The sequence below is a fragment of the Dasypus novemcinctus genome, chromosome 3 (assembly GCF_030445035.2).
Source record: "Dasypus novemcinctus isolate mDasNov1 chromosome 3, mDasNov1.1.hap2, whole genome shotgun sequence".
Taxonomy (NCBI): domain Eukaryota; kingdom Metazoa; phylum Chordata; class Mammalia; order Cingulata; family Dasypodidae; genus Dasypus; species Dasypus novemcinctus.
Genome location: NC_080675.1, coordinates 47,435,920 through 47,462,283, shown reverse-complemented (window position 1 = coordinate 47,462,283; position 26,364 = coordinate 47,435,920). Strand labels below are relative to the sequence as shown.

Genomic DNA, 26,364 nt, shown 5'->3' with positions numbered 1-26,364 from the left:
GTGACTCCTTTTTGTGTGCTTTTCCCTTCCTCTCGCTTTCCCTTTGGCAAAGCACTCACTTCCAGTCTCAATAATATTAGTTCTTGGCTGTGCCTTGGGTAAAGGCCCCCAAAGCCACCTTGGTCTCAGACCATACTCTAGGTCCTAAGGTCCCATTGTTACTTTTCCTGTTTTCCTAAAAAAATATGCAGCCTTATATTAAAGCTTCAATTGCTTGAGATAATTTGAGTCTCTTTTCTTTGCAATTAAAAAAAAATCCTACCTAACATTTACACTGAGTCCACTGCATGCATTCCTATGGTTCAACTGATTACCCAGTCATTATTTATCCTATTGTCCTGTATTATTTTTAATGTAGAGCCTGTCTGAAATTTATATCATTATCTGAAATTACGTATTCCTATACATATATATATGAGGAACTGTGTGTTTGTCCACTGCTAGAGCCCTAATACTGAAAATAAAGAATTTGCTCAGTGCATAATTGTGTGTGTGTATGTGTTGAGTGAATGGCTGAATGAAATCAAGGAAGGCATTATTTTTTTATTTAAAGGATAACTTTGGGAGAAAAGGAAATTCTTCTTGGACCACCCCCCACTTATTTCTGGATATTCCAACACATTTTAAAAGTCATTATATATATATATTATATATATATAGCTCATTATTCACATTAAAGGGTGGAAATGCAAAAATTAAACTATTTATCAGGGTTAGTCATAGCTTTATCATATACAGACAGGATTCTACGCATGGAGATTGTATTTCTCCCAAAAAAAGATTTCTTTCTTTGTCAATATCAGTGAGACTATCATTAAATAAATGTGCTATAATTAAATTTAATTGTTAAATTTCAACATTGAGCAGAGTATATGGAGATTTGTTCTAAAATTCTAGCAAGACCATATTTGAGTTCAAAATCTAGTGCATTCAGAAGAATACAAGGTGGGAACCAGTCCTGGCCAATAGGACAGTGTCAGGAAACCTCTTCTATGGGAGTAGCCTCAAAACAGTCTACATGCAGTCCATGAGAACTATCTCTTTTGGCGCCCTTGGGGACAACGCAGAAGTAAGGAAATAAAACTCAGTTGGCTGGTACTGGAACTATCTTGAAATCCTTGAGAATCCTTGAGAAATGAAATCATCTAACCCCATAATAACCCAGACCTTACTTTCTACATTAACAAAACTTGGTGCAATTCCTTTGTCTTCATTAGCATGAACATGACTACTTTTCCAAGAGGCTCCTGCCCAGGCAAATGATGACCGTTCATTACAGGAACTTCTCAAAGACCCATGAACACTGCAGAGAAAGCATCAACAGACAGTGTATGCACTAAGATTCTTTGAAGCCCTTGCTTCAAAAATTTCACTTTACTGTTTCCAACAATCTTAGATAATCCTATCACAGACCTTGATCCTTGCCCAATCCTAATCAAGTCCTCTCCCTAGCCACAGCCCTACTTTAAAAGACCCACCTTGAATCAAACTTCCCATTCTCAATGAGTTCTGATATTGTCTTCCACCCTCAAAGACACAGTCAAAGCTTTGCAAAGTGATGTTTTCCATTACCATGGTAAAATAATACTCAGCTAGGCTGCCTTATCAACAGATTTTATTGGTAATGTCTCGGTAGCCAGTTTCGTCAGTGTCATGCTCCACAGAAGTAATTACCTCTACGAATAGCTCAGAGACCCACAAGGGATAGACTCAGAGTTACCTCCCTCAGGGGTGCCTAGCTATGCTGTCCTCATCAGGTAGTTATAATTCAATCAAAATTCCTCCCCATTCAAATGCTTACTGATCAGGGGTCTTTTTTTAACATAAGTGACAATGCCTAGATGCATACTTGGCATATTGTCTTCGTAAGTTCTCAGGGGAATAGAGCAAGGCAGTTAACCAAAGAAGGGGAAAGGGTTTTGTTAACCCTTTACCCACAGTATCTAATAAGATACTTCCTAAAGATGAAGAATTCCAATATCAAGATAAACATGTTTTTGTGAGTTTGCTTGTGCTCCATAAAAGCAGAGACGAAATCTGGAATAACATGAAGTTAACAAAAAGGCTATATAGGATAGAGATGGAGGTTTAGAATTTCCTCCAAGGGAGGGCAATGACATGATGTCTTCTCCAGCGTGGGGATAATCACCATGTGCAAAGACAGTAAAGAACAACTTTTATGCAAGTTTCCATAGTTAGTTTAGGAAAAAACATTTGAATGGTAGAGAAAAAGGTTTAAATGGTTATAACACGCAAACTACAATATATTTCAACTTTCTTTGCCCCTATATCAGAATCACTCCCTGATGATTCACAATAGAAAACATTCATCTTGAATCAAGATCAGTTCAGAAAAATTTCTTTCATATAAGAAACAAAATCAAATAAAAGAACCTCATTGCTGGTCTTCATTGCTTCTTACTTCCTATCATTCCAGAGCTAATTTCTTCAGTTAGACAGACTGCTTTGCTCAGTGAAAAATTCACATAAAAAAAGATGTTCCTGAAACATTACCAAAATTTTCAAATATAGGAAGAATGCCTATATTTAAATCTGTGTATTATCAAACCTTGATAACATTCCTTATTCCCAATCTCTACCTGGGACAGTATTTAAACACCAGACCACTGAGGAAGTGTTCCAACTTGGAACCCCAGGCTTACTCTTATTCCAGCCCCTATTCTCTAAACTCTTTCTGCATCTCCTTCCTCACCCTGATTCCCCTATTATTCATGGCCTTGTAATATCTGTGAGCAAGTACTTACCTCATACTAGAAGGTTAGTCCCTTTCAGTTCAATGATTGTGTCTCCTTCACCTTTGTATTTGTCTGCAATCATTTACACTCCAATGGAAGAGCCCACCTTGGGGACCTAAACCCTACCATAATGCCTAAGCCTGTCTGGAAAGTTGGCAAAGCAGGTCATCAGGCTAAAAGATGATTTGAATAAAAGAATGTGAATATTCATGGAAAAGAGCTTATGGAAGGAGAGGTGAGTAGAGTGAACAAAAGACAATGCCTGTTCACCAAAAGCAATGAATGTGCCACAATGATGAAAGAAATTGTTGATGTGGGAGGAGTGGGGTGGGGTGGTGTGTGGAGTATGTAGGGTATATTTTTTAATGTAACATTTTTTGTGATCTATGTATCTTTTTTTAAAAAGGCAATTAAATTTTTTTTTAAATTTTAAGGAAAAAAAAGATAATGCCTGATTGTCAACAAAGTGAAGAAGCTCGGAGCACACAAATATTGCCCCTGGCCCTGTCTTTCCCATTATTCAAAAGAAGATGGTATATTCAGGAAACAAGATAAGCCTTAATGCCTCACCCACTTCAGTAGCAATATCTATAGTATGACCACAGTGCATGATGACTTAGAAAGGCAGGGCCTCCGCTATGGGGAAGCATATAGCCTACCTTTGATTTCTCCAGGAACAAGCATAGTGTCCATATCTTAATCAATTTTCTAAAGATCTTCATTGGGTTTGAATTCTTAACTTGAAGTAGAAGAAATTAAGAATGTCAAAAGTGTCTCCCACACACCTTCCTTTGAGATCTTATTGATAGATGAAAGACAAGCGTGGGTAAACCACTAATTCAATCCTCAATAAAAATATAAATGATTTTTAATTGTTATTACAATCACTTAGGCTTGTCTAAGTGCTTTCTTAAGCGGAAAAGAATGGAGAGATATATTGGGCTTAACAAAATTGCAGCTACAGTTCTTTAATGCAGGCTATTAAGAAACCAAATAAATCCCAAATAGAAGGTAAAATCGCCCCAGAGATAACATATAAAGATTCTATCATAGTAAAAGTCTTACTCTCTTTGCAAGTTTAGATTAAAAACAGATTGCTTGGGACTCAGTGCTGGCAATGTAATCATGAACTGGGCAAATACACTGTGAAGAAAAGTCAACCAGTTTTAAGGAGGATTGGGCAGCTTTCCTACGGATTTAATAAGATTAAAACTTGGAAAACTAAAATAGAAAAAGTATGCAATTCCTATCTATACCACTCAAAACATTATTTTAAATTATCTATAGGTTTTAATTTTAAAAGTAATGGTAACCCGATTGTATTAAATAGTAATTTCTAACATTCTATCCTTGGTAAAGTGTCTAAAATGGCAACAAAGGGGACAAAGATTCAAGATCAATAAAATCACTAAAATCCACAAGCATAATCAAATAGATTTCAAGTTCTTTTTTTGATGATGAGATCAGAGATTAAATTTTGCACCATAAATATATAAGCTAAAAACAAAATACATAGGCAGCTTGACAATAATTTAGAAAATTATTTTGCATAAGCTTTTCTGAAAATTAAAAGTATTTATATACTTTCATTTAGGTCTATTCATTTTATCTCCTGAAGCACTGCATAAGTGATCTTTTTCCCCATTTCATTTTGTTCTGACACAATTTATCATGTTTACCACCTCACTTGTCATCTAAATTCCTGTATATCATGTTTCCCAAGTCTTCCTATGCACTGGATTTGCATTATCTGCAACTATCCCATCTTTCTCTAATGTCATACAATTCAGTTTCTCCTAATCTCTCAGAAATCAAACTCTCTGGACCTCAGAGCTGATTCAAAGGCACATCACAAAGGAGTTTCATTCTGTTCCCTGGACTCCTAGTGACAACGTATTTTACATGTCTGTTTTTGGTTTCTAGGAAGTTTGCATTCCTTCTCATCGAATTGAATACTGCATTTAATGGGCTCTGTCTTGCCTCCTTGCAGTTCTCTTAAAGAAGTACATATCCAGTTCCCAAGTTCTTAGTAAATCAAATTTCCTTCAGAGAGAATTTTGCCTGAGACAATCTTGAAAATAGTGTTATGAAGTCCTGTAAGTCATTCTGCACTCACATCATGTTAAGGATTAAACTGTGATTTCCAGACTCAGATTCTCTCCTATTCCCAAGTCACCCACTAGCTCATGTTCACATTTTTAAGTTCTACTTTATTTTCTGTCAATGATCAATTATCAGTTTACTAAAACCTTGCTAACACTTCACTGCTTCACCAGTGAATTTAGTCTGACATCACCAGGATGCTTTAAGAGCAATGAAGGATTGCCAAGGAGAGGAAAGACACATTCTTCATCATCACACAGGACTTATATTCAATTTAAGGAAAGAAACACATACAAATAAAATAATGATGTACTCCCTCAGACTTGCAGAACTCTACAAGCAAAACTCCTTCGTATTTCTTTTCCCATTTATTTCTTAGAGAACCTTCTGATGTAGGTAAGGCAAGCACATTTTCCCTTTTTATACAAATATGGAGACTGAGACCCAGAGTAAACCTCCCAAAGTCTCATAACAAACTTGCCTTCCAGAAAACACAGTACCCCAGGTCATCTGGCAATTGGGATAGTGCTCTTGAACATACACAAAGCAACAAATGAAAAATAACTTTAACTATGTTAACATGCACACATGCCCATAAGTGAAAATGGGATACAGTGAAGGTGTTAATGGAGCTGCTGAGAAATAATGCAGGAGGACTTCCTGAGAAAGGCATGTTCCAGAAAGTTGGATATTATATAATAGATGATAAAGAGCCAATGTTGAGGAACTGAACCAGAAAGAAGGCCAAGAATGCATAAAATAATTTGAGGAAAGAAACTGGTAAACCTTTGAATAGATCCAAATAAGTATTGGCACAACAACAATAAGAACTAAAAGGAAAGTTAAAAAACAATGCAGATCCCAAGTCATGTTTTTATGACTATAGTCTAAATGAAATCTTACTGTATGAATCCTCAATATATTAATCCATTTAGTAAGTAAAATATAAATATTGCTTATTGTCCTGTTATCATATGATGAACATATTCAAAATTATCTCCTCTCACCCCCTCCAGAGGGTAAATAGGAAAGAAATAAATGTACCTTTACAAGTTTGATGCAAATAGAATCCAAAATTAGAAAACAAATTACTGTGAGTCCTTTTTGACCACAGTTTTTAAGTTATGATAACATGTGCAGTATAAAAATACAAGGTCTACACTTAAACTTTTGGGGAACTAGTTTAAGAAAAATATCATTAAATTTTATTGACTGTAGAAATTTTAAAGGGAAAAAAATCACTGAAGAAAATTTCAACCTACTTGCCAACACATAATAACAACAATTGCAATGTAATGGAGAATTTTCCACCTGACTAGTCTACAAGGATAGAGTAGTCTTTCGGAAAATTATGCTAGCAATAGTAGCCTTATGAACACATTTTAATAATGATGGAGGAGGTGGTTGTTATGGGGGGAGGAGTGGAGTGAGGGGGGTTGGGGGTATATGGGGGCCTCATATTTTTTGAATGTAACATTAAAAAAATAAAGACAAAAAAAATTTTAAAAAAATAATAGATTCTTTCTACATTGAGTCATTCATTAATTGTTAGTTGAAATTATTGCTTGCATCTTATTAGCTTGGTCCAGCAAATCAAAAATCATCCACTAGTAAGGCAGAAGCTCAGAAGCTCTGGATGAACAGCCTTTTAAGATATACTCATGTTTTAAGTATTTCTAATTGCAGAGAGAACAGTAAATGAGCAGAACCTTGGAATAGACCAGATATCAGAGGTTATCCAGCATCATAACTACCCACAGACATACTCAGACAAAATATAGAGCAAAAATTATAAGAAAGAAACAGAACAGTGGAAATTTAAGAATTGCTCTTCCAGCAAATCTCCCTTATCTTTATATAACTCTAGCGCTGTAATCAGCTCCTGAAGAGGAGAAGTTGAAAGATTCCTGATTCCTGGAGCTTGAAAAGCTTAAGTTTTTCAATGAAAAAAAGATCTTATTTCACCAGCTTTCAAGTAATTATCTAGTTTGTGAACTGTTTCTGGCTCCAGCTGCTGCTGCTTTCCTCCTCATCTGCTCCAACCACATCTCTCTTCTGCCTATTTTCCTGATTATTAGCATTTTCCACCAGAAATCAATAAAAAGAAGTAGATAAAAATTAATTATAAGTAATCAATTATGATAATTTATGACATGTCTTTAGTAGGGTGAAGGATGAAAGTGGTGACTGAAAAAGAAGTTTGGGATATCTGTGGACTGCTTTTATCCTAATGCTCTCAAAACACATGATTCACAGTACTTTAAAAAATATTTTTTTAAAAACTTACCTCATCCACATTTTCAAAGGCATTGATGATGTCATAAGGTAAACAAGACAGCAAATCAATCACAAACCAAGTTTTCAGATAGTTCATCCTTATGAGCTTGGGGTCAGAAATGACCTCTCCACCAGGCCCCACAAAGGTCGTGTGAAAATTTAAAACGATGTCAACCAGAAAAATAACATCCACCACACTATCCAGCACCAGCCAGGCTATGTTATTCTGTTTCGTTTTGAAGGAAACATTATAAGGAACCATAATGGCGGTGTAGAAGGTAAGAATTAAAATTACCCAATCCCAAGTAGTTTTAAAAGCACAATAGTGTAAAATAATGTGTGGTGGTGTCTTTGGCGCTTCTTGCTTATACTGAGGAAGAATATCTGACCCCAGCTGAAGAACCTAAAAGAGAGAAAATACATATGTAAATGGCATGGACATCTCTGCACAAGTATTTGAATTTATTTGACAAGCAAACCACAGTTTATTTATCCTGATTCTTGGTTTCAAGGCCAATCTCTTGCTCCATGACTTCGCCTCCCTCTTCTGAGTTGTACCAAAGTTTGTTCAAAGGAAGTAGCTCCATGTCCTATTACTCTACCTATTACATGTCCTATTGATGTGCCTGATGTTTCATCCAGCTTGCTCTCCAGTAGCCAACACTCAGCCACAGTCTGCTGGAAATCTGCTTCTGGAAGTGGCCTCTGCACACTCACTTTGCAAACTTCCCTAGATCACACACGTTTCTCATTAACTACCGAATAGCCAGTTGGGTGACTTACCCTTATCCATTTGTCATGCATAGTTAGTACCTCAGGGTCATAACTTTGCTTTGGATGGCCTCACTGAACCCCGGAACCCCACTGCTGGTGATTTTGTTGTTGAGTGAGACTCAGCAAGTCCCTGATGGTTGGTGTAGAAGTATAGCGGATTGTAAATGTTTCAGACTGTATTTCCTTTTCTCCCTTAAATCAGGACTTAAGAATACTGGGTTTCCTGCATAAAGGCAAATTGCCTTTATGGAAAAACCTGCTAAAAACTTAGACTTGCGTCTCTGTATCTTTTTGACAAATGCAAGAATTTCAATACGAGTTTATTTGAACCATGGCCTACTCCGATTAGGTTTAATTTAAGTAAAAGACAAAGAAGAAAAGCAAAAGACAGTGCAAGAGTATAGGTTTGTGCAACCCTGGGCAAAGGTAACAAATACAGGACTTAGTAATCCCTTCTGCATCGTTTAGAGATAAGCAACCTGGAAATTGTGAGAAAGATGTGAAGGAGCGGGCCTGAGAACTCTGCCCCATGCCATCATTGAAACTAAGGCTAAGTAATCCTGTGTTAAGGAGTTGGGTAAATGGGTGGAGATTTTTTAAATAATGTTTTCCAAAGCTGTGCCCATTATATGCATTAAACTACTCAATGTCTGAGGGATTACGGGACCAAGAAGATAGGAGCAAAAACATCCCAATCAGAAATTCAGAAATTCATGGAGTATTCTATAGGAGAATCAATATAAACAAAAATATCCATTAGCAGATGTCTTAATTGCCACAAAGCAAAACATACCAGCATCTTTTAAAACTTATTCTGAAAAGATTCTCTCATACAAAGAACTTAAGAAATGTAAAAATGTCACTGGTATTCTCTTTAGTTGTGAGTTATAACTATCATTTTTAGTTTTGTGATGACAGGAAATATTCTTGAAGATTTTTATGCATTTACCCACACTATAAGAGTCCTGGATATATTTCTCTCATAAGGTCTTAAATTGCTTAGCAGCAATTACTTAAATTTCTTATCCTACTCAAAGGTAAACTTCAAGTTGGAACAGGAGTATTGTGTATACAAAATCACACGCAATCGTGGCTTCTCTTTCACATTTAAATCCCTGGTCTATCAATTCCAATTTCATTGTGCTAAACAGGAAAATGTCCTTTATATTCATGTTATTATTTAACCACCTATGTCTATATACTCTACAGTTGGAGTACAAAAATCTCAGACTTGGAAAATAAGAATAATCAGTGCCAGAGCTGTATTATAGCCTTTAGAGACCCTAGGTATTTTTGCCTTCATGGTCACTTTCTCCACTAAAAAAATAAAAAAAAAATATTTTTTATAACTGCATTGGTACCAAGATCAGTATGTTAGTATTATATATTTAAACATTTTTATCAGAAGTTCATTTTTTTCGTTTGCAGTTAAAAGCCCTGGGCACTGTGCCTACCATGCTAAGAGAGAAGTCAGCCCTGCTCAGTACCCTAGAATGCTGGAAGATGTCTCCTCTAGAGATGTAATGGGCTCACCCTGAGTTCATTATTTCCTAAATCTGGCTACATACCAGAATCATCTGGGAAGGTTTTAAAAATACAGTATATGGCATACCCAGACTCTACCCAGAGAATTATTGAATTGCCTTTTGTGGGTTCTCAGAAAATATATGTTTTCAAAATGGTTCCAGGCAATTATAAAGTACAGGCCAAGGTAAGATCCACTGCTTTGTCTTACATTTCTTTAGACATTCAGGACCTATTAACAATTATTTAGACAGTGACTTATATATGCAAAGCACTAGATGAGGAGGAAGAGGAGGGGGAGGAAAAGGAAGAAGAAGAGGAAGAGAAGGAGAATGGCAACAACAAAAAACTGCACACAAAAAAAAGTGTTCAGGCTTTGCTCTTTCTCCTGTTTAAGGGACTACTGTTAATTCCTCTTGTTCTTGGCCCATTGTATAAATAAAGAAAAACCCTGAATAGATGTACTTAACACCCAGAAAGAACCATGATTATGAAAATTAACAGTCAGAGAAACAAGCTCTTGTACCTCACCTTGACTTACAAAAAGAAACAGACGACTAGAGACAGAAGAGAAAGCAGCTTCAAAATCAAGTAGTGCTTAGATAAGCATTACTGAAAAAGGAAATTGTGTCTGTCTGCTGTAAATCTTGTGCTAATTACATATAATTCTAAAAAATATAGTGATTATTATTACCAGTTACTACTTAATTATGTTCAAGTCTTATTTTGTTTTTAAAGATAGGTCTGCATGTGAAAGTAGTAATACCTCCTTGAGCTAATAGAGTTGTTTAGAGCGGAAAGCCATAACAAGTCCCTTTGTTAACCATGGTCTAAGAAGAACTCCATAATCCTCCAAATTCAGGGAGCATACTTAATTTCCCAACCCTCTCCAAACCTGACTCAATATTGACAACTAGTTCAGAAAGTTATTCTGGTGTTTTTCAACCCACTTTCTTGGACCAAGCAAACTGATGAACCTCTGTAACTCTATTCTTTTCTTGGGTAAGATTCCTCAGAATGTTTTGAGAATACCTGTTAAGTGCTCAGCATAGTGGTAGGTTAATTAGCTTTTTGGCATCTACCACAGTAAACAAGTGATTGCAGAGACATGTGCACAATAAAGTTTTCAGCTGCTTCAGGGTTCTGCCCTCATTCCTTTCCTCTTTGTTCTCTATATACCCCCTCTGGGTTGCATTGTATAGTCCTATGGCTTTAAGGGGCATATCTGTGAGCATGACAGCTAAGTCTATAACTCAAACCTTCATGTCCCTCTGAAGTGTCAGATTCATAGATCCCACTGCCTTTGGGGCCTCTCTACTCTGATGGAGTTTATTAACTAACAGCACCATCTACCTACTTGTACAAGCCAAAAACATTGGACTTGTCCTTGACTCATCTGTCTTATTCCACACTCAACTCTAATCTCTCAACAAATATGTTGATGTTAATCTTGGTATCTCTGCAATCTGCCCATTTTGGCCATCCTGCTTAAAGCCATGGTTATCCTAGCCAAGTGACTCCAAGGGCTTCCTAACTGGTTTCCTTACTTCCCCATTCTCCATAGAGCCACTAGGTCAAGCAGGTGTTCTTATTATTTTTTGTGTGCATGGATCCCTTAATAAATCTGGTGAAATCTATGTCCCCATCTCAGAATAATGTTTTGAAATAAATATAACAAAAACATGGAATTACCAAGGAAACCAGTTGGGACCAAAATTGGGACCAATATGTCTGTGAGAATTTTTCTGAAGCACAAATACGATCCTGTCATTTCCCCAGCACTCAAGGACACTTCACGATGTGGCTCCTACCAACAACTACTGTCTCCTGATATGCTGAGCTAAGCCTTCTTTCCCCTCTTGACTCCAACCACAATGAAATGACCTTCATTCCTTCTTCACCCAGTTAACTCAGATTTTCCCTTCAGTATTCACTAAACTTAGCTCTCACTTCACTCAGGTAGTGTTCCCTGGAGTCCTAAGTCTGGATAAATTCTTGTGCATGTCTCCCCCTGACCCTTGACAGAGTATTTATCACATTCTATTGCCAGTTTCCTCTGATGGACCCTTAGAGCTGACATGATAGGGACCATTACTTATTTATCTTTAATCCTTTGAGAGTGCCAAGTACAGAGTAAACCCTCAATAAGTGCTTTTGCATACATAAATTGCATACATGAATGAATGACTAAATTCCTTATTTCATTTGTTCAAAGACGTGATAAACAACTTCCCCATTTCAAAAGTAGAAGAGAATAATAAGAAATGTTTGGAATTTCTACATTTCCACAAGGGAAAAATAAGTTAGCAGATAAATATTTGTATAATAATAACCATAAATATCTAAGTTCAGTCATTTTTAGGTAAAAATTACCACTACCATCTTGAGAAACAAAGTTAGTCTCATACTTACTTCAGCTAATCTTGAATGTTTGTGGACCACCTCTGTTTTATTCATTGGCGTGAGCTGCTGTAGAACACTTCGGCTATTTGTCAAAGCCCGTGTCAATCGGGCAAATTTTGTCCAACCTTAAAAAAAAGGGAAGAAAGTCTCAGTTTTTCACACATGATGAATATGGAATCCAACACTCTTGCTAATATTCAAAGGATTGTAGCAATGGCATAACAACCAGAACTAATGAAAAGCATCAAACTAAATCATTTCCACAGAGTCTACATCATGTATTTGAGGTGTGGCGATAAAATAATCAGTAATTTTATGTATGGCCTTTATGTTTTGCTCATATCTATTATATAGTTCCTATGGCCAAGGCAGCTAGCTGTTCCCAAAATTCTGTCCCCCCCTCCCCCCTCCTTTGCTTAAAATAGGCTTGTCACTGGGAATTATTTCTTACTCATTAATGATCCTTCCTTCTATCTAGGTATCCCATGTCACTATTTATCACAAAAGGAACAGAAGCAGAAATGATGTGTGTCACTTTCATGCCAATGTGACTTCTCCATACTTTCTCTTCCTACCAGTTGGATGCCCATGACAACAAGGCCTTAGGGAATGGAAAAGCCACCAAATCACTGCATGGAAGATTGCCACTGGCCAGCCAGGAGCATCTGCCTTGGACTATAATTAAGCAAGAAATATGCTTCTATCATATGAAACCACTGAAAGTTAGTGGGTTGTTAAGGCAGCTAGTATTACAGCCAAAAAATACAGTCTAACTGTATACTTTGTGCATGTATACACACATAAAAGAATAAATCCCAATTTTAACAAATCTCACAAATATGGCATATCATACACTTTCACTTCCCTTGTAACACAGAAAAATGTTATCACTCTTATTAACTGCTTCTATTCTAAAAACATATGTTTGGAATTTCTAGAATCCTTAATAATGTTTTGTGAAACAGTAGCAAATTTGGGGGGAAAGGAAGACAAATTAAATGGGTCAGGAATTTATTCTGGAGCTTCAACTGCCATTGTTAAAACCACTTACCTCAAGGAAATGTCAATGATATGTGAACAAGTAGAAAATACCACCTATACTCTGCTCCTGCCTCAAATGTTCTTTCTCCAAACACCAAAAAAGCTCTGAACCCATTGAAAGTTAGTAGTTGGTAATTTCTATGATATTGTTCTTCCCTAGGATATTTGCCAAACAACCTTGAAATATAAAAAATTCAAGGGTCAAAGGAACAAAATGAAATTTCAGGCAATGCAACAGCGGTGAAAGAGGAAATCTGAGGCAGATACCGACCTAATATCTTTCACTGCATACCAGGTAATGTTGTCTTACTACACTACTAATTTTGAGGGTGATTCTGTTTTATTTAAGCTTTGTATTGCCCCACAGTGCAATACCCTCTACAGTATCCAATAATTGAGTTGGAAAAGACGTAAACAGGCATAATTGATATAAATTATAGCCCTTATCTCTTATTCATTAATGCTCCTCATCCTAGTGACTAGGGATTGTCAACTCTAAGCCTTATCTGTGCAATCACAAAAGAAACAAAGAAACACCAGGTATGACACCAGCCATCTAAGAAGTCAACATCTAACATAAAAGACCAGCATGCAGTCTATATCTCTATATCACCAAACTAGACTTTCCTTCTGAGTGCTAGACCTATGGATCTAATTGGCCATTGCCCACCTCAGCTGATATATCTTACAGGCATCTGAAACTCAACATGTCCAAAACTGGTCTCATCATCATAGTCTCCCTCTTACCCCAACCTTGCATCTTTTATGTAATCCGGCCTTGGTGCACAGTCCCCTGATTTTTCCATTTGCCAAGTCAGAAACTTGAAATCTACCCTTCTCCTTCACTACTACCTACACACACACACATAGACACATATCCAATTACCTCCAAGACTTATAGATTATAACTTATAAACATCTCTTTAATTGAATCTTCTTTCTCCACCCCTACTATGTCAGGCAATACATCACCTTTCATCTGTTAGATGACAGCATCCAAAAGACCGTACTCTCAGCCTTCTCTCTGACCACATACTCGCCAATACTCTGCACATTGCTGCCAAAGTTCTTTTAAAGCACAAATATAGCCATACTTTTTCCCTATTGCAAACTCCTTAGCAGCTCCCTGGAGTGCTTTAGGATAGCATTTAACCTCCTCAGCTTGACATATAGCTCCTCCAGGGAGGACCCCAGAGTTTTGCTCTGCATCCATCTCCTACCACGCCCTCACATAAATTCTATATAACAGCTTGTATTAGTCAGGGCTTTCTAGGGAAATGGAATCAACAGGAGATATCTGTCAATAGTATACGATTTTATAAGAGTCTCTCACGCAGCCTTGGGGGTGCACAAGTCCAGGTTCCACAGGCAGGCTGCAACCAGGGGCTCCAATGAAAGTCCAATGAAGGTTCTTGACAAGTTCTGGGAGATACTGGCTGTCCAAAGACAAGCTGGGAATTCTCACCCAATGCTGGAATCACTTCCCCTAAGGCATTCAACTGATTGGATAAAGCATCACTCATTGCTGATGGCAATCTCTCTGACTGATGTAACAGTAATCAGCTATCTATGATTTACCACTGCAGTAAAGTCAGTGGTGACTAAAGTCCATAAATGCCCTTGTATTTCAGTTAGCTCAGTGCTTGCTTGACCAAACAATTGGGCATAATTACCTGGCCAAGTTGACACAGTAGCCTAACCATCACACAGCTCTGCTAAAATCAATAGCAAACTGAAAGAATAAATTTGAAACTAAAGTTAAATATCCTAGATATTCTCTGAACACCTTATGATGTTTCATGCTTCCATGTTTTCAAACGTTATAATCATTATGCCATCCAGGATGCCTTTTCCCTCCCCTATCCATCTGGCTAACAACTACTGTAGCCTCCAGACTCAATGCAAGTATGACCTCCTTCTGGAGGCTTCTCTAACCTGCCCACTAGAGAGAGATGTCCTCCTCTGTGTGCAGAAAAACATACATACTTTGCATGGCACCAACAACAGTGTGATGCAGTAGTTAATTATCACGTCAATCTTTCCCACTAAACTATTATTCATTTTTCCATACTCAGCACCTTACCCAAGACCATGCAAAAAATAAGCCACAAATAAATTAAAATGTATTTTTAATTTTAAAATTCAGATTTCAAAACATATCCCATTGTGTTTTATTATTATTGGGTTTTGATTTGGCTTTGCTTTGTTGGAGTAAAGTGATGATATTAACTATGTTGGCAATAGGTGTATTAAAATAATTCCTGGTGATAACTTCCCTTTTTTACACTAGCTGTAGATTATCATTGTAATGCATATTTCTAGAGACACCAAAGTCAACCTTTATAATCACTGAAGGTTTATATTTCTAATTTAGTAATGCTGCACACCTTAGTGTTTCTGAGTACTAGATTAAAAGAAAGACCCATTTTCATTCGCTGTGAACAATGAGGTTTGTTCAGATAATATGCTGAAAAAAAAGAAGTCAATATTTAAAGAATAAATGCAATGACACAAAGAATAATACACATATCAAATGGCAAGTGTTCTCTTACTCCCTAGGCTCATGCAGCAAAGTAAATGCATGAGGAAGGAGAAATACGACAAGGAAATCTTATTGCCTTCCTCTGATTTTCTATTGGAAGCTTTAGGAGCACACCTACTATATTTCTTAATGAGGAAGCAGTAGTTACTAATCTAAATAGAAAAACAAGTTTATTTAAATACGTCTGAAGTTTTGTGTGTGTATCTTATTTGACACATGAAGTCAATAAATTCCTGAAGGATAAAAAAAAACTAAAACACTGAAAATAAACTATACATTTTTCTCACGGGTAAAACAGACTGCCATTGATCAAATATCAGAAAAAAAAGTGAAAGAAAAATGCAATATTAATTCATCATTCTGAAAGTGTTTTCACACAATGTATTCTGAGTAAGACTATTCTGTAACATAGGTGAAAAGGGAGTTTACTACACAATGTGACTTTTTGGATCCAGATCTGGTTCTTTCTACCCCTGGTTGTCTAGTACCATGACTAGGACATACAGGATAACAGGTAAGTTTTTGTTGAGTGAAGGAATGAGTAAATGACTTTAAAAAGTTAAATAGGAATCAACACAGGATCAGCATTATATTTAGATAAAAATTAAAATATAAAGAAGAAAATATGCATAGCTCTTAGGTGTTGGCATAACATCACATAGATTTCACACTGTAGACATAATTAACAGCATTGAATTACACATGGGAATGTGGTTTCAGAGGAAATTTTGGATTCTCTATATATTACTAGAATAAATCTTTTTAAAAAAACATAGGGCTGTAGAACACAAACAGTGAATAGTCTTTCATCAGTTATAACAAAAGTACCACACTAATGAAAGGTGTTAATAAGAGGGTATATGGGAACTCTATTTCTGAACAATTTTTCTATAAATCTATAACTTCCCTAATAAATATGTACAAATATAATATATGAAAGAAATATATTTAACTTTTAGTAGATGTTAAGATAATTCATCTATCTTCTCAAAGAAATGAGAATTTGCTCCTTCCTCATCATTTTAAATGTTCTATTGATGAACATTTAAGTGGCTCCTAGATTTTCACAAATGATGCCACAGTAAATTTCTTTATACCTATCTCTTTGTGGAATTGCCAGTGTTATTAGAATAAATTAGAATAAATCATTTATTCTCTCACCAACCCCCACTGTACAATCAAACTTTGAAAATGTTGAGCAGCTGCACTGTCTAGGTCAGAGAAAAAAGACACATCAGCAATTCTGACTTTTCCCAGCGAACATTTACTGATCTCACCTTTACAGAGACCTAACTTGTGTGACTGATTATTCAGCACAATTCGCTAATGTTACTTAGATGTGGTCGATATGGGGTAATGTGAAGAGACAGCTGAATATGAAGAGCCTAATACTTGCTCTATAAGTTGTTCATGGCATCACAAGAACATTTGTTCTCTTAAAAGCTCAGGATGCCAACTCCTTCTTAATAAAACATTAGTTTAGCTCTATTGGGTTGCAATTAACCTCTTTGTCATGGACTGCCTAATCTTAAAAATAAAAGGAAGTCACAGAGGCAGTTAAATCAATCTACTAGACTGCAACACAAGATTTTAATCTATAAGAAAAAAAGCTTAGGTAAACAATTATACTGTTGGACAAAGTGACTACATGGTATAATTACTCATATTTCATCTGTTATTTCCTCTCCAAAAAAAGCTTTTGGCTTCCCAAAAGAGAAGCTTGCTATTTTTGCTGTTATTTTCATTCTACAGGAATTTGCGGGGTCTGTCTCAATGATTGGCACAAAGGTGTCCTAACTATTTGGCACAGGATATTTCACACTGTAAGAATGTTTGCAGTTTTGGAGTCTGCTTGAAAATACTCTACAGTATAAATGGAAAGAGATTTGACCATCAATTTTAGAACATATATGATCAAGAGAAGAGATTTCTTGGCTGTAATTTTCCCCTTGTGTATTATTATAAGGGATGTATCAGTTACCATTTGACTGATCATCTGAACAATAGTTTCAAGACCTCAATACAGGAACAAAACAAAACAAGAACATTTTGCCTCCTTGCATATAAATAAATTTCTTCAGTTCAAAACAGTTAAATTCTATCGGAATCATATTGTGTTCAACTGGTGCTTAATTTTAGTAGGTAGAAGGGAGAGTAAGGGCTTAATGTGGCCGAAAGCCCCAGCAAGTTTCCATTGGAAAGGATGAGGTAGCAAGATGCAGTGGAGAGAACATTCCAACTCAGTCAGACTTCAAGCGTCAGATTCTTCAACAGAAAAATGAAGATAATAATAGTAATTTGCAGAATTATAGGAATGAGTGATAATGAATATAAAGCTCCTGGCACATATTAATCACTCCATCAAAGCTGGTTTCCTTCCCTTTCAATGGTTTTTGTTACCATCCATCATGATATGTAATTCGAAAGTATTGTTGACGTCACCTAGTGTCATTGTTTAAAGGCAAAACTCAAACCAGAATGAAATTTTGATGATCAAAGCATTCATTATAGGGAAGAATTGCGCTCAAATTAGTTGGTTGCCATCAAATCAACAATCTCAGATAGTATAGTTACTATCCCAGGTAGTATTTAGAAATAAAATTCAGAATTATTTTATTCAAGTTTCAAACGTATGTCTGCGTTTCTTGGTAAAAATACCAATATAAGTAGAAAGTGATTGATGTCAGTTCCAATCCATTTTGGCAAATCCTTAGGGGACTTAGTCCCTTGGTTCAATCGCTGGCCCCTCCTCACATTAAAAATATAAAAAGCACTTCTCTGGGATTAAAAATTATATTCTGTTTTTACCAGGGTATGGATTCACTTGTTTGTTCCGAATCCTAAGACAGGTCAGAAATTGTATTCCCTAAGTATTACTTTAAATTTTTGCAGTCACCTTCAACATACTCCCACGTAAATAGCCTCAAATTCTCCCTAATTCTTGGACTCTATATTTTTCTCATTTTGCCTACCTGACTAAATCCAACTCTGGTTAAATCCAACTTTTCACCTGCTTACATACTTTTGCACCTATAATCCTTCGACCAAACATGGGTAGAGTGCAACACATAACCACACTCATAGATATTAGTGAAATTCATGACCACTGTCTTAAATTGGCCTTCTGGCTGCCCAGCAGTCCTGCTGTACTTCTCTAGCCCACTCCCTGCTCCACTCTGTTAGACTGCCATTTCCTCCCTATTCCTCTCAGCTCACACAGGCAACACCTCCTCACCTTCTGTCCCATCTTACTCTTAGTCAATAGTCATGTTTCTTATGTTTCTGAGAAAATAAGATCAGAAGAAAGCTTCCACTATACATGTACTTGTTTGTCTGCCCCTCGCATTAGAATGTGAAGGAAGGGAATTTGTATCTCCAAGATGTAAACAATGCTTCACCATACAGTGTGCTCAATCAGCAATTCAGGGATGAGAAAACTTATAGATAAATGCAAAACACGGGGAATAAGATATTCCTACAAGAGACACAAAAAGGCTCATGTTAAGTAACTGGTGCCCAAGGTTGACTCAAAGGCAAAGCTATTGTCTCCAAGTTTAATGCTCAAGACCCAAATCATTTTGATATTATGGTGTTATCAGGAAATCTTATGTCCTGTTTCCCAATAGTTCCATGATCCCCTTTACTTAAAAAGTTAAAGAATATAGTACTGTAACAGTGATACAAAGTACACTTTCTTATACGGCTAGCTTCAGAGGTATAGTAGTATGATTACTTAATGGCATAAATATTTTATTTCTTCTGAATTTTTCATATTACATTTACTGCTCCCATGAATAATGTAAAGTAGTCCATATACACCATTCATAGTTAGATTGTACAATGCTTTCTCAGTAATTAATTATGTAGTTGGAAGTAAGGAGAAGTCTCAAGATAAAATTCTATTTTACAAAGCTTGTCCTCTACAAATTCTAGTGCTAGAAAGACATTTTTTCACACTAATGCTTTTCTCAATGTGGTCTGATTTTCCTTATAAATTCTAATTTACATGCCTCTCAAACACATAGTTCAAAAATCAAGAGGCCTTAGTTTCATGAAGCTTATTGAAATATCATTTTTGAATGGATTATAAAGGAATGGTGGCTGATAAACAACTGTGATTCTGATTTGGGGATGCAGAGAGCTGGAGGTGGGAGCAGGTAAACGGGAAGGCAATTAATTTGAGAAATAAAAGTCAACCCTTCAGTATGTATACCATTTCTCCAACTTCACTGTAAAATACTGGCTACTTTCAGTTACCTTTAATAGATTATATTAATAATTAGTTTCATCCCCATTAATGTTCAGCTGGCCAACACCAGAAACAAAGGGCTGTCCTTTTCTCGGCAACTTCAGTTGTGTCGTGAAATCACTTCAAAATAAATGAGAGAAAACAATGTTCATCTAATACCCCACGTCTCTGGGAACAGTACCATGAATTTCCATTAGAAATTCCTTCCTCCTTCCTTCTCCGTCACGTGGGCTGGAGGGGACTGACTGAATTAAGTCATTCTATTTTCCTCGTGTCCCAGGGACTGCAGTTTCAGGCCTATGTCAGCCCAGAATCAAACAAAGAAAATGAGATGTAAGGAGACAACAGCTGAGGTTTCAGGAAAAATGAGTCCCTCTCTTGTCTATGGGAAGGACTGGTTAGGTAATTTGCAGAGCCTAGTGCAAAAAGAAGACGCACGGCCCCTTGTTCAAAAATTTTCAAGAATTTCAAGAAGGCACCAGCAGAACTTTAAACCAAGTACAAGGCCCTCTTGAGCTCGGGGCCCTGTGCAATTGCATAGGCTGCCTGCCAATGTAGCCCTGTCTATAGGCTTTTTATTTAAAAACTTCTCAATTTTGAAACATTCTGCTTTCTTCAAATGACACCTAATTTGTGGATTGTGTCATAATACGGAGTTTGATTTCTTATTAGACATTCTACTTAGACTTTTTAAATCTACCACATCCCTAAGTGAGATCAGTCCTTATTGAAAGTGCCTATTTAAAATGTTTGTTGCTGTAATTTTGTTTTTTTGAGTTAGCCTTGCCAAATTTTGAGATATGGGCCATGCTGACTAGAATAATTAAGAAGGTTTCATCTCTTTCTATATTTGTGAACAATTTAGATATCATAGGAATTAGCAGTTACTTGAAGGTATAACATTCACCTGGGCTCAGAGCTTTATAGGAGATAATTTTATTTCAGAACAATTTCCCCAAGCTTACTGATCCATATAGGCTTTCCATCTCATTTCAAATTTGGCAATTCACATCTTTTCCAAATAAATCATTCATTTCTTCAATTTTCTAACTTATCTGGAGTTTTACAGCATATTCCTTTAAAATTTTTAATCTTTTTTATGTACTCTTTTTTTGTAAAACTGTATTTGACTTCTTTTATTGTTCCTTTTTCATTAATTAGTTTTCCCAAAGGTTTCTTACTTTACTGGTAAGAATGAGCTCTTAAATTAATAATTAAATCTTAATAGGTTTGTTCTTATGTTCTTTTTACTTTCATTCTTAACTTCTTTACCTTAGGTCTATTTCTTCTACCTTTCCTATTTTTTGATCTAGATGGGTAATTTCTTTTCTTTCTTCCACGTAAAACTGTAAAAGCATGTAGCACTGAAAGGCATATATGCTCTTATTGTCATCAATTTTATTAACTAGTATGTGGTTGTAGTTTGATTTTCTATTTGGCCTAAGGGTTAAATTGGTAAGTTTCAGTGGTGGTGATTGGTTTACAATTTTTAAGTGGTTAGTAAAATAAGTTTTTAACCTCTTTGTTTTGCTTATCTGGTTGGTATAAATAGACAACCTTACTTTATTGTAGTAAGAGAAATATGGCCTTTATAATTTCTGCCTTTTTCAAATATATTGAGATCTTCATAGTGGTGTAGTACATGGATAAGTTTTGAAAGTGCTCATGTTAGAATGGTCCACAGGATGGAGGAATAGAGAATGGATTAGAGTGGACTTACTGATATTCTATTCATGAACTATTGTGATTAGTAGTAATCGAAGACTATGTGGCATTGTTGTGGAGAAAGTGGCCATGGTGGCTGCTGGGGATAGGGAGTGGGAGGAAGAGATATGATGTGGGGGCATTTTCGGGGTTGGAATTGTCGTGGGTGGTGCTGCAGGGACAGTTACCAGACATTGTATGCCCTCCCATGGCCCACTGGGTGGACTGTGGGAGAGTGTGGGCTATGGTGTGGACCATTGACCATGAGGTGCAGCAGTGCTCAGAGATGTATTCACCAAATGCAATGAATGTCTCATGATGATGGAGGAGGTTGTTGTTATGGGGGGAGGAGTGGGGTGAAGGGGGTGGGGGGTATAAGGGGACCTCATATTTTTTTAATGTAACATTAAAAAAACAAATAAAGACCAAAAAAAAGAAAATGCTCATTTAAAGTAGAGCATTTGATATTTATCTCTTAAATGAACTTTATTAAATTGTTGTTTCTATTTTCTATTCTCTTGATTTATTTTTTTACTATTTAAACTATTAAAGTCTGACAATATTATATTAAAATTTCCCACTTTTATTATGTTTTGTCTATATCTCCTACCATTTCTAAAGTTTTTATTTATATATATTTCAGTGTATTATCTTTACACATTTAAGTTTCATCATGGTTATAGCTTTATTGTAAAATGTACTCTTTAAAAATTGACAATGATGTTTGGTCCCAAGTAATGTCTGTTGACTAGAATATTGTGTCTCATTAAAGTTATAACCTGATTTTCTTTTTTGTTTTGTTTTCATTTTATGATATACATTTGCAATTTTAAAATTTGTAAATGTCTTGCATCACATTTTTTAAAGAACATAGCTGTAATTGATATTTGATTTCTTGGAGGTCTTTGTCTTTTATATAATAGCTTTTCTTTTAACATAACTAAATATGTTAATTAATGTGGCTGGGACACGTCTGCTTTCTTCTATTTTACTCTTTTGATTTTGACTAATAGATGTTTCTTTCAAAGTTTATTTCAACTTTTTCAAGTTTTTATTTTTAAAATTAAGTACTTTTAAATTTTCCAAGGGTATTCTTAAACTCAAATAGTCAAAAATAAAACAATATCTTTCTCTGGGGACAATATTATTTTGGGGTTGTTTTTTTTCTTTCTATTTCTTGAGTTGGATAAGTAATTTATTTCCATTCTGTCTTGTAAAATTATGAAAACTTTAGGTATAACTAAGTTTCTACTCTGGGAAATTATGGAATCCAAATGCACATGCTTATGTATTTAATAGTTTGAATATATTTGCTTTCTGCTTATCTATTGTCATGGTTAAAAATAGGCCCAAACCCGTGTTGGTTCAAATTCTAACTTTAACACTTAACCATATAACTTGGAGGAATGATTAAACACTCTGAACATCAATTTGCTCATCTGAAAAAACAAAGATAATAATAGTATTAACATTACAGGGTTGAAAGAAGTAAATGACAAAATGCGTGGAAAGTACTTAGAACATGCCAGGCACATAATAGTCTCTCAGCAGCCATTTTTATCTTTTAGGTGGCTGCCATTAAAAAATTTTTAAAGGGTACCTCAGTTTTCAACCTGTGTTAAAATAATCTGCATGATTTGATCCAGATTGTTGTTACTACAGATTTATTTTTCAATAGAATATTACTATTCTCTTAAGAGAAGATATTTTACCGCTTGAATTCAGTTTTATAACCATTTTTATAACAATTATTTAGGTATCTGTATTTAGAAATCTAGTTTTAGTGCTCAGCATTGCTCAGCATCTGTCTTAAAAATGCTCATGAGAGAGATCACAACTTTTCCATTCATGTGCTATTTATTTTGCTCCATCTCTTAGTTCAGTAACCTATATCTAAAGTGATATATTTTTAAATATAACACAAATGATTGCTGCTCTGTGACCTACACCTTATCTTCAAATACATTATGTTTGCCTTCACACATGAATGACAACTAGAGTAAGTAGAAAGCTCTCACATTAGTCTTTTCCCCTCAAAATTCTCTCTTTCTCTCTCTCTCTCTGCATAGCTCTCTATCTCTTGATATTTTGTGTGGCAGAATAGAAGCAGAATCTGAATTTAGTCTGAAGTTTACATATTTGTAGCTAACTTTCTTGCACAGATACTTATAAAACTTTCAGTTATCCTTATAGTTCAAATCTTTTCCCAAAGTACATGTATTACTTTCTTTTTATTGATTTCTCTGAAACAGGAAATCTTTGCATTTATATTTACAGGTCTTTCTGAAGTTCAGGAAATTTTTCTCTTATAACGTATTTTCTTATCCTGGTCTTCACATGTTGGCTCTTCATTCTCTGGTTTCAAAATTAATCTCATCATTTAAATTTCCTTGACTTAATCTTTTTGGGGGATCTCAGGCCAAAAAAGTCTTTAATATCACTGAGATGATTTATGCTCTCCAAATAAAAGTCATAAATTTTAATTCCGCAATTTTTTTTGTTTCTTAGCTTCAATTCTTCCTATCTCATCCTATTGTGATTTTATTTTGTTTTATTTTGTTTTTTAACCTCAAACTATTTTACCTTAAAATTTGCTCCTGAATCATAGAAGCCATATCTTATTGCATGTCTGAAGATTCCAAAATTTGTTAGAATTTCCAATTTATACCCTGTACTAGCTCATTTTCAAAGATAGGTTTACTCTCTGAGTCTTCCAAATTCTATTGTATTCTTAATTCCTTAACCCATAATATTTTATCATAGGCCCTATATTGGGTTCATTCTCCTTCCTCAGCCTTCAACAAAACAAAATCTGATCAGATTCAGTGTTTATCAAAGACAAAGTGGAGGCTTTATATTGGTCCCATTTTACCTGCTAGTATAGTGCTATCTACTCTTCTCACATCTATAGATGGAAGCAGGATTGATATGCACCATTCCCATTCAAATTTCCAGTTCTGGATGGTTTTTACTAGTATATTTCTGCTCTGCTACAATTATAGCTTCCTGCTACCAACAATGCACAGTAATCTAAATCATGTGGTTGATATAGTAGGTGGCAATTATTTTAAAAAGCATATGTTGCTAACTGGAATTTTCTTCATCCATCTCCTTCTTCTCACCCTTTACACCTCCTTTTTCCTTAGCACTTTATTCCAAGGAATTGCACTTTTAAAAAAACAACACTGTTAAACTACTTTCTTCTCTCATATTGTGGGACTTGGCAATATTTACTTGAGTGCAGAAATATATGTCCAACAGCAAAGGAGGATCAGAGGTAGAGAAATAGTGCTATGCCTCCAAAGTCTCCCCAGGGGTTAGAGTATGTGGCTGCTTGGATTTCTGGTTAGAAGAAGCCCTGAGTCCTGAGAGGCTACATGGATGCTGGGCATATGGTGGGAGCTGGAGAAAATAGTATGTATGTTCTAAGCTGTTGTTTTGTAGGTTTTACTCAATCCTGACCCTCTGCTTTGAAATTAGAATAAATCCCTACCCGCTTCTGCTATTAGTTTTCTATTGGTTTTCATATCGACCTTCTTGAGTTTCTAATCCATGAACACAGAATACATCTCCATTTATTTAGATCTTCTTTGATTTTTTTTCTTCAGGGTATTATAGTTTGCTGGATTTATACCTAAATATTTTATGGTTTATTTTGCTGGTATATAGGAAAACAATTGACCTTGTATCCTGCGACCTTGCTATACTCACTTATTAGCTCCAGGATTTCTTATTTAGTAGATTCTTTGGGATTTTCTATATAGATAATCATGTCATCTGTGTATAAAGACACTTTTATTTCTCCCTTTCCAATTATTTCCAATAATTTCCAGTTATTTCCTTTTCTTGTCTTATTGTGCCAACTAGGACATCAACATCATATGATGTTGAATAGGAGTGGTAAGATAGGACATCTCTACCTTTTTCCCAATCTTAGAGCAAAATCACCCAGTCTCTCATTATTAAATAAGATGTTAGCTGTTGAGTTTGTATTGGTGCTTCTTACCAAGTTGAGGAAATTTCCCTCTACTCCCAGTTTGCTCATCTTTTTTATCATGAATGGATGTTGGATTTTGTCATATGCTTCTTCTATATCAATTGATATGATCATATGATTTTTCTTCCTTAACCTATTGATATGGTGATATGGTTACAGAGACTGACTTTTGAAGCCTTGCATACATGGAATAAATCCCACTTGGTCTTGATGTATAAATCTTCTGATACGTTGTTGAGATTTCATTTTTGTTGAGGATTTTTATGTCTATACAAATATTTGTCTATAATTTTTTCCTTTCCTATAATGTTTTAATCTTGTTTGGGGGTTGGGTAATGATAGCTGCATAAAATGAATTAGGAGACTTCCCTCTGTTTCTATATTCTAGAAGATATTGTGGAGAATTGGTATCATATCTATTTCAAAGGTTTTGTAGATTTCACCAGTGAAATTATCTGGGCCATTGCTTTCTTTTTTTTCAAACGTTATTAGTTATTGATTCAATTTTTAATAGCTATAGGGCCAATCAGGTTACATATTTCTCCTCATATAAGTTTTGGTAGGTTGTGTCTTTCCAAGTATTGGTTCATTTCCTCAGAGTTATCAAATTAGTGGATATAGAGTTGCTCATAGTGTTCCTTTATTATGTTTTTAATGTCCAATTGGATCAGTAGTGATGATACTTCATTAATTTCTGACATAATATGTGGTTTCTTCTCTTAGTTCTTGGTATATCAATTTTATTGATATTTTTGAAAAATCAGCGTTCATTTTCATGATTTTCTCTATTATTTTCCTGGCTTCAATTTCATTGATTTCTGCTTTAATTTGTAGTATTTCTTTTCTTCTGTTTGCTTTAGGCTTACATTAGCACTCTCTAGCTTCCTAAGGTAAAAGCTTAAGCTATTGATTTTAGATCTTTCTTCTTTCTAATATGTACTTATAATGCTATAAGTTTTCCTCTAAGAACTGTTTATTGCATCCCAAATATTTA

The 26,364-nt window shown here is 35.5% G+C and overlaps 1 protein-coding gene across 1 annotated transcript in view; it reads right to left on the bottom strand.

Moving 5' to 3' along the window:
- Positions 1 to 26,364, bottom strand: part of KCNH5 (potassium voltage-gated channel subfamily H member 5) — a 276,207-nt gene that overhangs the window by 203,341 nt on the left and 46,502 nt on the right. The window contains exons 5-6 of the mRNA XM_058293308.2: positions 11,847 to 11,962; positions 7,147 to 7,539 (exon numbers count right to left, since the gene is read on the bottom strand). Of these exons, the coding sequence (XP_058149291.1) occupies positions 7,147 to 7,539; positions 11,847 to 11,962 (509 nt within the window). The remainder of the gene's footprint in view (positions 1 to 7,146; positions 7,540 to 11,846; positions 11,963 to 26,364) is intronic.